This window comes from Salmo salar, chromosome ssa02 (assembly GCF_905237065.1).
Source record: "Salmo salar chromosome ssa02, Ssal_v3.1, whole genome shotgun sequence".
In the NCBI taxonomy this organism is placed as follows: domain Eukaryota; kingdom Metazoa; phylum Chordata; class Actinopteri; order Salmoniformes; family Salmonidae; genus Salmo; species Salmo salar.
This window is the reverse complement of record NC_059443.1, coordinates 68,968,351-68,980,489: the sequence shown is the minus strand read 5'-3', so window position 1 is coordinate 68,980,489 and position 12,139 is coordinate 68,968,351. Positions and strand designations below refer to the sequence as shown.

The window sequence follows — 12,139 nt, the reverse complement described above, 5'->3', positions numbered from 1 at the left end:
ACAAAAAACATAACAATTATTTTAAGAATTATAGATACAGAACTCCTTTGTGCAATCGAGGTGTCCGATTTTAAAATAGCTTTTCGGTGAAAGCACATTTTGCAATATTCTGAGTACATAGCCCAGCCATCACGGCTAGCTATTTAGACACCCACCAAGTTTAGCCCTGACCAAACTCCGATTTACTATTACAAAAGTTTGATTACCTTTGGTGTTCTTCGTCAGAATGCACTCCCAGGACTGCTACTTCAATAACAAATGTTGGTTTGGTCCAAAATAATCCATCGTTATATCCAAATAGCGGCGTTTTGTTCGTGCATTCAAGACACTATCCGAAGTGTAAATAAGGGTCACGAGCATGGCGCATTTCGTGACAAAAAAATGCTAAATATTCCATTACCGTACTTCGAAGCATGTCAACCGCTGTTTAAAATCCATTTTTATGCGATTTTTCTCGTAAAAAAAAGCGATAATATTCCGACCGGGAATCTGCGTTTAGGTAAACAGACGAAAGAAAACAAAGCATGAGGTCGACTCGGGCACGCGCCTGAGTCTCACAGTACTGTAACCAGCCACTACCCAAACGCGCTACTTTTTTTCAGACAGAGCCTGCAAAGCCACGATTCAGCTTTTTGCCGCCTTCTGAGAGCCCATGGGAGCCGTAGGAAGTGTCACGTAACAGCAGAGATCCTCTGTAATGGATAGAGATAATCAAGAAGGGCAAGAAATTGTCAGACAGGGCACTTCCTGCATGGAATCTTCTCAGGTTTTGGCCTGCCAAATGAGTTCTGTTATACTCACAGACACCATTCAAACAGTTTTAGAAACTTTGGAGTGTTTTCTATCCAAAGCTAATAATTATATGCATATTCTAGTTTCTGGGCAGGAGTAGTAACCAGATTAAATCGGGTACGTTTTTTATCCGGCCGTGTCAATACTGCCCCCTAGACCTAACAGGTTAATGAACTCTGTAGGGTCTTCTCAGCTGCCCTTTATGACCCATTGTTGAACAAGACACGCCCACTAGGGCACATTACTCTACCAATTCTTTGTGACGATAATTACTGTTTGTATGCTTTCTGTGAATTACTTAGTTTAGTAAATAAATGATTTTAAGACAATTGATGTATGGATGACTCTTAGTAAAGACTGGGTTCGTGCAGATACAACAATTTACGACGTTTGGAATGAGACTGGAAGCGAGGTAAAATACACCATTTAAACCAGAAGACAATCGGCCTATACTATAATAGAATATAATATATAATGTTATAATATAGGAAAGTTATATTAGGAAAATTATAACTTTGTAATCTGAATATTTTCCTTGGTGCCCCGATCTCCTAGTTAATTACAATTAAACGATTAATCAGTTTGATCGCGTGATAATAATTACAGGGAGTTAATTGATAAACATGTCTTCAGTTTAATGGTACCCCAAAGACACGACAGTACATTTGGCTGTAGAAGAAAGACTTACGCAATGGTGTAAAGTACTTAAGTGAAAATACTTTAAAGTACTACTTAAATAGTTTTTGGGGGTATCTGTACTGTACTATTTATATATTTGACAACTTTTACTTCACTACATTCCTAAAGAAAATTATGTTATTTTTACTCCATACATTTTCAGTGACACCCAAAAGTACTTGTTACATTTTGAATGCATAGCAGGACTGAAAATGGTTCAATTCACATACTTATCAAGAGAACATCCCTGGACATCCCTACTGCCTCTGATCTTGCGGACTGACTAAACACAAATGTTTTGTTTGTAAATGATATCTGAGTGTGCCCCTGCCTATCCGTAAATTTAAAAAACAAGAAAATTGTGCCATCTGGTTTGCTTAGTTTAAGGATATTTTAATTTCATACTTTTACTTTTAATTCTTAAGTATATTTGAGATATTACGTTTACTTTTGATACTATATATTTGATACTGTATATTTAAACCCAATTACTTTTAGACTTTTACTCAAGTAGCATTTTATTGGGTTTAATTTTCTATTATGGTATCTTTACTCTTACTTAAGTATGACACTTGGGTACTTTTTCCACCACTGGAAGTACGTTTATTTTTGACTAGAGAATTACTTGTGAATTAGGTTTGATGCACCTGTTGCAGTGACTTGCATACATAGCTCTTTGTCCTTTCTGTGCTGGTAGTGTACAGCAGCTGCCTATATCACCAGCGAAAGACCAGAACAAGTCATTCCCAGACACTCCCTCACTAGAGATCAGCGCGTTGAGATACTCCCTCTTTGCGCATGTGTTCCAAATGGCTGCTAGGTAAAAGTAGACGATAGCAGAAAACAGGATTCTTAGTGAAAGGGGGTGTTGTTGAACGTTTTCTTGACATTACTCGACTTTTATAGATCACAGAAAATGTTATCCAGGAACTTTCTGAAGTAATATTAGGCTACTTGTGACGTTTATTTTTGCTAACTTAATTACGATATTTAAATAGATGTTTGATTGCTCTGGTCTAGGGGCGCATCAGTTGCAGCCTTGAGAATTGAATTTTCTCTCCGCAACTCCCTTGTCATTATCTGAACACTACAACAAAGTTGTCTAACTGTACTGTAACCTACAACATTTAATATCATACAAAGAAACAATAGCTTCCACAATGGATCGGGTAAGTCTGGTTATAACAGTATATGCCCGCTGTGTTTTATAAAATGTCTAGGCCTAGTTTCATCATCTTTGAACCTCAACATTGCTGTGTTCTCTTTGGGGCGGCAGGTAGCCTAGTGGTTAGAGCGTTGGGCCAGTAACCGAATCCACGAGCTGACAAGGTTAACGTCTGTCGTTCTGGCCCTGAACAAGGCAGTTAATCCATTGTTCATAAACCGTCATTCTAAATAAGATTTATTTTCTATATCGGGCTTGCCTAGTTAAATAAAGGTTACATTTAAATTTTAAAAAGTTGCCTACAACTATATCATTTGTATTGTAACGACCCTGGGTTATAACGGCGGATATCGACTCTGCCGCTCGAGCATGCTTTTGCGGTATTAGCGCGCTGGACTTCGGGCTAGAAGGTCGAGGGTTTGAGACCTGCTCCCAGCTTGTTTCATTACAGTATTTATTATGGATCCCCATTCGTTGCCAACGCAGCAGCTACTCTTCCTGGGGTCCAGCAAAATGAAGGCAGTTCATACAATCATGTTTAGGAATCTGTGACAATAACCTAATTCTCTCCTTCCTCCCGAAGTGTTCACATTCCTTCACTGATTTCTTGCGTATTAGACATTATTTGACCAGATATTCAAGTGGCCGTTCCAACAAAGAAAATAAATGGCTGCAGTCCAAACACGTTGTTTTTCCTTCGGGGGTATCCACGTCGAAACCGGATGCAGTTTGATTGCCATCTTAAGGGAGGTCCAATTCCCAAACTTTTTTAATTTTTTTCATATTTTTTTTTTATAACAGTAACATGCAAAACATAAACATAACAGCCAGAGGGATTCCAAAGAAATGAGAAAAAAAAGAAGAAAAAACTATTCCACATTATATCAAATCAAATACAGACATATAGCGAATACATTTTCTTGACATTTTGTTTTGTATACGTTTTAAAAACTAAATAGTTTTCCTAATCAGATTTAAAAAAATGAAAGGGGCTTTTTCTTCATAAATTTTGATTTGTGTATGAAATATTTTCCTAATAAAATAAAGAGATTTATGACATACTCACGTTCAAGTGTGGAATCAGTGTAGTAAAATAATATGTCAAACTTGTATGCAATTTGAGGCCAAGATGTATTTTTACATCAGTCCAGACCACTTCACTATATAAACAATTACAGAATAAGTGTTCAATAGATTCAGTTTCTAGTTCACAAAAACTGCATTCACTGGTAACATCAAGTATATACAGTGGGGGGAAAAAGTATTTGATCCCCTGCTGATTTTGTACGTTTGCCCACTTACAAAGAAATGATCAGTCTATAATTTTAATGGTAGATTTATTTGAACAGTGAGAGACAGAATAACAACAAAAAAATCCTGAAAAACACATGTCAAAAATGTTATAAAATGATTTGCATTTTAATGAGGGAAATAAGTATTTGACCCCTCTGCAAAACATGACTTAGTACTTGGTGGCAAAACCCTTGAGGTCAGACGTTTCTTGTAGTTGGCCACCAGGTTTGCACACATCTCAGGAGGGATTTTGTCCCACTCCTCTTTGCAGATCTTCTCCAAGTCATTAAGGTTTCGAGGCTGACGTTTAGCAACTCGAACCTTCAGCTCCCTCCACAGATTTTCTACGGGATTAAGGTCTGGAGACTGGCTAGGCCACTCCAGGACCTTAATGTGCTTCTTCTTGAGCCACTCCTTTGTTGCCTTGGCCGTGTGTTTTGGGTCATTGTCATGCTGGAATACCCATCCATGACCCATTTTCAATACCCTGGCTAAGGGAAGGATGTTCTCACCCAAGATTTGACGGTACATGGCCTCGTCCATCGTCCCTTTGATGCGGTGAAGTTGTCCTATCCCCTTAGCAGAAAAACACCCCCAAAGCATAATGTTTCCACCTCCATGTTTGACGGTGGAGATGGTGTTCTTGGGGTCATAGGCAGCATTCGTCCTCCTCCTCCAAACACGGCGAGTTGAGTTGATGCCAAAGAGCTCCATTTTGGTCTCATCTGACCACAACACTTTCACCAGTTGTCCTCTGAATCATTCAGATGTTCATTGGCAAACTTCAGACGGGCATGTATATGTGCTTTCTTGAGCAGGGGGACCTTGCGGGCGCTGCAGGATTTCAGTCCTTCACGGCATAGTGTGTTACCAATTGTTTTCTTGGTGACTATGGTCCCAGCTGCCTTGATCATTGACAAGATCCTCCCGTGTAGTTCTGGGCTGATTCCTCACCGTTCTCATGATCATTGCAACTCCACGAGGTGAGATCTTGCATGGAGCCCCAGGCCGAGGGATATTGACAGTTCTTTTGTGTTTCTTCCATTTGCGAATAATCGCACCAACTGTTGTCACCTTCTCACCAAGTTGCTTGGCGATGGCCTTGTAGCCCATTCCAGCCTTGTGTAGGTCTACAATCTTGTCCCTGACATCCTTGGAGAGCTCTTTGGTCTTGGCCATGGTGGAGGGTTTGGAATCTGATTGATTGATTGCTTCTGTGGACAGGTGTCTTTTTTACAGGTAACAAGCTGCGGATAGGAGCACTCCCTTTAAGAGTGTGCTCCTAACCTCAGCTCATTACCTGTATAAAAGACACCGGGGAGCCAGAAATCTTTCTGATTGAGAGGGGGTAAAATACTTATTTCCCTCATTAAAATGCAAATCAATTTATAACATTTTTGACATGCGTTTTTTCTGGATATTTTAGTTGTTATTCTGTCTCTCATTGTTCAAATAAACCTACCATTAAAAGTATAGACTCATCCTTTCTTCATCAGTGGGAAAACGTGCAAAATCAGCAGGGGATCAAATACTTTTTTCCCCCACTGTATTTAGAAATCAAGCTATTACACGGATAGAATCTATGTATTATCTTAAAGGAGATCTCCTTTACTTTATTGGTCACCATAAATTTGTGTGGAGTGAGCCAAGCACGGCGCCAGTTTACATCAAACGATGAACCCCAAGAAAATATCTCAGAGGGAATAGACTTCCTGTAGAAAATATCCTTTAATAAACGATTGTTGAATTTTGTATGTAGTAGACCAATGCCATTCACCTGAATATCGCTTACAATCGGAGATATTCCAAAATATGCATTATTCTGAACTAAAGTTTTTATCCCACTAGGTATAGCTTTAATAACAGTGTCATATTCCTTGCTTGAAACCTCAAAGTTGTATCTTTCCATAAATTCTCTCCTTGTAAATAGATTCCCACTAATATTAACTAATTGGCTGACAAGGACAATGTTTTTCGAGAACCATTTATGGTTAAATAACATCTTGTTTCTATGTAATATCGACCCATTGTTCCATATAAAACATTTATGAGGTGAAAAGTTGTGTTCATACAACAAAGCCCAGCACATTAAAGCCTGCTTGTGAAAATATGCCAGTTTCACAGGAAGTTTACCCACAATATATGGACATTGTAGTAAAAAATTAAGCCCTCCAAGCTTCTGGAAAACAAAATTAGGTATAATATTCCAGAAACTGAGGATTTTTTATGTATCTTTTAATCCAGTTGACCTTTGATATCTGATTGAAGAGAGTGAAATCTAAGACATTTAGACCGCCATCACACACCCTGTTGGTGATAACATCTCTTTTTATCTTATGTGGCTTGTTTTTCCATATGAAGTTGTACAAAAGCCTATCTAAGGTACAGCAAGTGGATTTGGGAATATCAATAGAAAAAAAAAAGATAGCCCCTCAGCTTTGGATAAAAGCACCCTTCCTTGAAGACTTAAATCCCTCCCTAACCATGAGGATAATTTTTTTTTGGACAGATTCAGTTACAGGGTTCAAATTAAGATCATTCATAGCCTTAAGATTTTTGCTGATCTTTACACCAAGGTAGGTTACAGTATCTTTTTCAGAGATGTTACAATCTGCTGGATTGACAGCTCCTTTCAAAACAAACATCTCACATTTGGAAAGATTTAATGCAAAACCTGAGATTTTGGAGAACTGCTTCACGATATCCAATGCTAATCTAGCTTGAGACATTTTTCAAAAAAAGTGAGGTGTCATCCGCCAGTTGGGATATCTTGATCTCTCTGGCCTGGAATGTAATGCCTTCAAATGGACTTTTATGAACTAATGAGCATAACATTTGAGATACTAACAAAAATAAAAAAAGGTGAAATTGGACAACCTTGTTGTATTCCTTTGTAAATGTTAAACCTCGAGGATGTTCCATGACAGAGTTTGATACAGCTATTGCCACAAGTATACAGAGTTCTAATAGCATCAACAAAAAAAAAACCAAATTTGAAATGCTTAAGACAATCAAAGATAAAATTGTGACTTACTGTATCAAATGCTTTCTGAAAATCCAAAAATAGGATAACAGGGAAGTCATCTAATAGATCACAATACTCAACCAAGTCTAACACCAGCCTCAGATTATTAGATATATGGTGCCCTTTCATAAACCATGATTGACATTCATCAATCATCATTTAAGCAAGACTTTAACCTTTTTGCAAAGATTAAGGCTATAATTTTGTAGTCGTTATTTAGGAGTGTGATTGGACGCCAATTATCAGTACTTAGGAGATCCTTGTGTGGTTTAGGTATAAGAGTAATAACCCCTTGCTTCAGAGAGGCAGGTAGTTCTCCCTTCTTTATAGCCTCCTTAAAGGTTTCAAGTAAAAAAGGTGCTATTTCTTCAGAGAATATTTTGTAAAATTCAGAGGTTAATCCATCACAACCTGGAGATTTGTTCTTTTTTAACTGAGCAACCCCGTACTGGATGTCCATAAAGGATAGATCTTGGCAACAAGACTGATTGAGTTCTTCACTCACCGAATTAACATTCTCTATAGAATCAAGGAGATCCTTAGAGTCACTCAAATTGTTATCTAAGGAGTAAAGATTCTCATAAAACTTAGTGGTAAAGTCTGATAACAACTCTCTATCCTCAGTGGCAACCCCATTAATCTTAACGTTCCGAAGTGTGTTGAGTTCCCCTCTCCTCTTTTCCAAATAAAAAAAGTATCTACTGTTCTTTTCACCTTTTTCAAGCCATTGTTTTCTAGATCTTATGAAAGCTCCTCTAGCCTTTTCCTCATACAATGTATCTAGTTGATTCTGTAAATCATTCAATTTATTTTTCTCATTAAGATCAAGATGCTCAATCTCTGTGATATCGGCAATTGTTTTAGAGAGTTCAGCTACCTCACATCTCCTTCTTAAAGCAAGTCGTTTTCCATAAGCAATACAGGCTGAGTGGATTTTAAATTTCAGCAGTTCCCAATATTTCCCATATTCTGCATTAGATGTAGCTAAACTCCAGTAAACCGAAATTAGATTTTTAATCACATTTTTTAAATCATCATGCAATAACAATGAGTTATTTAATTTCCAATAACCACCAGAGTATTTCTTACCATCATTGCTGCACATTCTTACAGTCAACCATATGACTTTATGATCCGTCAGGACTGCAGGCAGTATTTTTACCTCTACAGTGTTGGACTCAAGACTAGAGGTTATCACCCACAAATCAATTCTTGATTGTAAAGAACGATCTCTATTACTCCATGTGTATTGTATCTCTCCAGGGGTTTTTACTCTCCATATGTCAATTAAGTCCAGGCTTTGGCAGAAATTCACCAACTTGTTCACACCAATGTTAGGCCTATGAGGCAATCTATCAGTCTCATTAGAATAAACCATATTAAAATCTCCAACTGTAATCTGACTGGATGGATATTTTCTCAGAAGACTTTTAAGAATTTCTTCAATTTCCTGTAGAAGTTAGTTATTTGGAGGACTAGGACAGTATCCATATACATTACACAACACAAATAATCTGTCCATGTGGTTGATGACCGCTACTAGCCAATGTCCATTGGAGTCCATTTGAGTAAACAAAAATTTCCCTTTGAAATTGTGTGCTAAAATTGCAACCCCAGCTGAATGATTTGTCCCGTGGGCCAACAAAAATGACATTGCCCCACTGATTTTTCCAATAATTATAGTCCTCTTTGCATGAATGTGTTTCTTAAACGAATACAAGATCTGCGTTGCAGTCCTTACAAAACCAAAAAAAGCTTTTCTCTTCAACAGGTTTCGTATTCACTGGCATTGATTGACATAAACTTCAAGTCCATATCTATAGAATAGAAAGAAAAATCCTATGCAATCTCAACTTTACCCTCTCTATAAAAAGTTGCTTCATATATGTATTAACAGAAGTCTTAACTTGTAAAACAGTAACACCATATTTCAAAACTAAAACGTTCAGTTTGCAGTGAGGAAGGAGCTACCTTGTAAACCTACCGACAGAAAAAATCACCCCGGTCGTATTTATTTTCCGTTGGCGAAAAAGGCTCTGATTCCCCTGTAGTATCCACCCTTTCCTTGATTTTGGACCTGTTGTTCAAGAGGCCACCATTTTGCCTTTGCTGCCTTGTCTGCTGCAGTCAAGTCCTCCCCGAATCTAAGTTCTCTCTTTCAGAAAGGCGCTTTCCTTTGCTTTCTTCCAAACTGCATCTCTCGCTGTGCGAAAAGCAAACTGGATGATGATCGAGCGGCTGACGATGGCATCTTGTTTCTTCCCAATACGATGAGCGACATCCACAGCCATATCCATCGGGGAAGTCCCGTGCCACACGGTTACAGATGTCTCTTACTAAGCGCTTCATATTCTCATCCTGGTCCTCCGGGACACCGTAAAGCTGTAGCCCCCACCTTCTCCAGTATCGCTCTGCTTCCGATAAGCGCTCTTGCATGTCTGCGATGGTCTTCTCCTGAGCAGTGCGTTTCTCAGACGTAGCAGTGTTTGCAAGTTTAAGCTCTTCGATACTCTTGTATGCATGATTCAGAGAGGTCTCGAGGTCAACTATTGTGTTTTCGTGTATCATTTTCTCCAGACCATCGGCTCTTTCGTTTATCTTTGCAGAGACAGCATCGATTATGTTGACCTGTAGTTCGCGCAAAGACAATTCTTTCTGTGTCTTTTTGGGTGCAGGACTATTGACTGCATTTTCAGAATCAACCGAATGTGCAGCATCCTCCATTTCTTCTCCTGAGGAGTCAGGTGGCGGTTTTTCTCCAGTGTATGAGTGCTCAGCTAGCAACTGCCTTCTCCTCCCTTTGCTCTTTCGCACATTTTTTCCTTCCATTTCTCAAATTTCCAGATCAAATTAGCGGTCAACTAAGCGTTGTTCTCTATTATGTTTACTATAAGCCAAGTTCCGTTACATTTAAGTAAGTTTGCGAGGGATAAAAGTTAAGGTTACTCGGAGCAAGCTGAAATCTCGTCTGCACTCGCCGCCATCTTTTCCCGGCTTTTTCCAATTCCCTAACGTTGGCCCTGGATTTAGCTTGAAGGAGCGATTGAACAACTTTGGTCACTTACGGGGTTGATATGACCCACAATTCATTGCAAACTGTAGTCACATGTCAAACTCTGGTGGCCGCTAAGTGTCATATTTAATCAACACCCTGCATTTTCGGTATCTCAGTAAAAATATGAAGCTAGCTTGCAATTATAAAAATATATATTAGTGTTGGCAAATTGGCTTAGTTTTGTAGTGAGGAGTGCAATTCCGAAATGTATTTGAATAAATGACCAAACTATAAAACTAGCTAGCCAGCTATGGGTAACTGTAGCTAGCTACCTGACAGGAGTGCTAGTGTTGGGGATTTTCCAGTACCTATACTGTTTTCTTAGAAGTAGTAAGCAGAATCGATATAGGGTTAACCATTGGTTCTGCTTACACATATACTAATGTGTATGTGCAAGCTGAGTCAATACAGACTTAACCATTCTGGGTCACGCCTGGTCTTCTGAAGGCTATTGGACATGCACATTAGTTAATCATTTATAGGCACCATTAGCCTGGTCTTGTGAAGGCCATTGGACATTTACATTAGTTAATCATTTACAGGAACCACTAGACATGTACCTGTATTAGGGAGGTACAGTTGATGTCGGAAGTTTACATCCACCTTAGCCAAATACATTTAAACTCAGTTTTTCACAATTCCTGACATTTAATCCTAGTAAAAATTCCCTGTCTTAGGTCAGTTAGGATCACCACTTTATTTTAAGAATGTGAAATGTCAGAATAATAGTAGAGAGAATGATTTATTTCAGCTTTTATTTCTTTTATCACATTCCCAACGGGTCAGAAGTTTACACACACTCAATTAGAATTTGGAATCATTGCCTTTAAATTGTTTAACTTGGGTCAAACGTTTCAGGTAGCCTTCCACAAGCTTCCCACAATAAGTTGGGTGACTTTTGGCCCATTCCTCCTGACAGAGCTGGTGTAACTGAGTCAGGTTTGTAGGCCTCCTTGTTCGCACACACATTTTCAGTTCTGCCCACTTATTTTCTATAGGATTGAGGTCAGGGCTTTGTGATGGCCACTCCAATACCTTGACTTTGTTGTCCTTAAGCCATTTTGCCAATTGATAATTGTGATTTTGCCATTGTAATTGTTTGTTAGATACATTTTAGACTACAAATGCTATGATCGTATGATATCCATTTGTTTGTCTTTTTGTATGTTCTTTGTATGCCATTTTTTTAAATATTTGAGTTAACCAATGATATTAGGCCATACTTGGCCATGATTACAAACACCTGTGTGTCTCTTGACACTATATAAATGACTCATCTCGCAGTGTTTGATGATACCCTGATGAAGACAGCTTCGCTGTCGAAACGTTGGTGATTACATTTTTGCATCTGAGCTCTTAGAGTGTGCGGCTTTCCTTTATTTTCCACTCCAATACCTTGACTTGGATGTGCTTAAGCCATTTTGCCACAACTTTGGAAGTATGCTTGGGGTCATTGTCCATTTGGAAGACCCATTTGCGACCAAGCTTTAACTTCCTGACTGATGTCTTAAGATGATGCTTCAATATATCCACATAATTTTCCTTTCCTCATGATGCCATCTATTTTGTTACATGCACCAGTCCCTCCTGCAGAAAAGCACCCCCACAACATGATGCTGCCACCCCCGTGCTTGACGGTTGGGATGGGGTTCTTCGGCTTGCAAGCGTTTCCCTTTTTCCTCCAAACATAACGATGGTCATTTTGGCCAAACAGTTCTATTTTTGTTTCATCAGACCAGAGGACATTTCTCCAAAAATTACGATCTTTGTCCCCATGTGCCGTTGCAAACCGTAGTCTGGCTTTTTTATGGCTGTTTTGGAGCAGTGGCTTCTTCCTTGCTGAGCGGCCTTTCAGGTTATGTCGATATAAGACTCGTTTTACTGTGGATATAGATACTTTTGTACCTGTTTCCCCCAGCATCTTCACAAGGTCCTTTGCTGCTGTTCTGGGATTGATTTGCACTTTTTGCACCAAAGTATGTACATCTCTTGGAGACAGAACGCATCTCCTTCCTGAGCTGTATGATGGCTGCGTGGTCCCATGGTGTTTATACTTGCATACAATTGTTTGTACAGATGAACGTGGTACCCTCAGGCGTTTGGAAATTGCTCCCAAGGATGAACCAGACTT

General features: G+C 38.9%; 2 protein-coding genes across 4 annotated transcripts in view; one reads left to right on the top strand and one right to left on the bottom strand.

The window, feature by feature from the left end:
- Positions 1 to 12,139, bottom strand: part of LOC106591322 (zinc finger protein 271) — a 518,091-nt gene that overhangs the window by 97,649 nt on the left and 408,303 nt on the right. The window lies entirely within an intron of this gene.
- LOC106590913 (zinc finger protein 883) overlaps positions 2,497 to 12,139 on the top strand; it is a 70,962-nt gene continuing 61,319 nt past the window's right edge. For 2 of the 3 annotated variants that reach the window (XM_045708672.1, XM_045708660.1), the window contains exon 1: positions 2,497 to 2,639. In XM_045708672.1, the coding sequence (XP_045564628.1) occupies positions 2,631 to 2,639 (9 nt within the window). In that variant the 5' untranslated portion in view covers positions 2,497 to 2,630. The remainder of the gene's footprint in view (positions 2,640 to 12,139) is intronic. The other variant, XM_045708664.1, reaches the window with a different exon arrangement.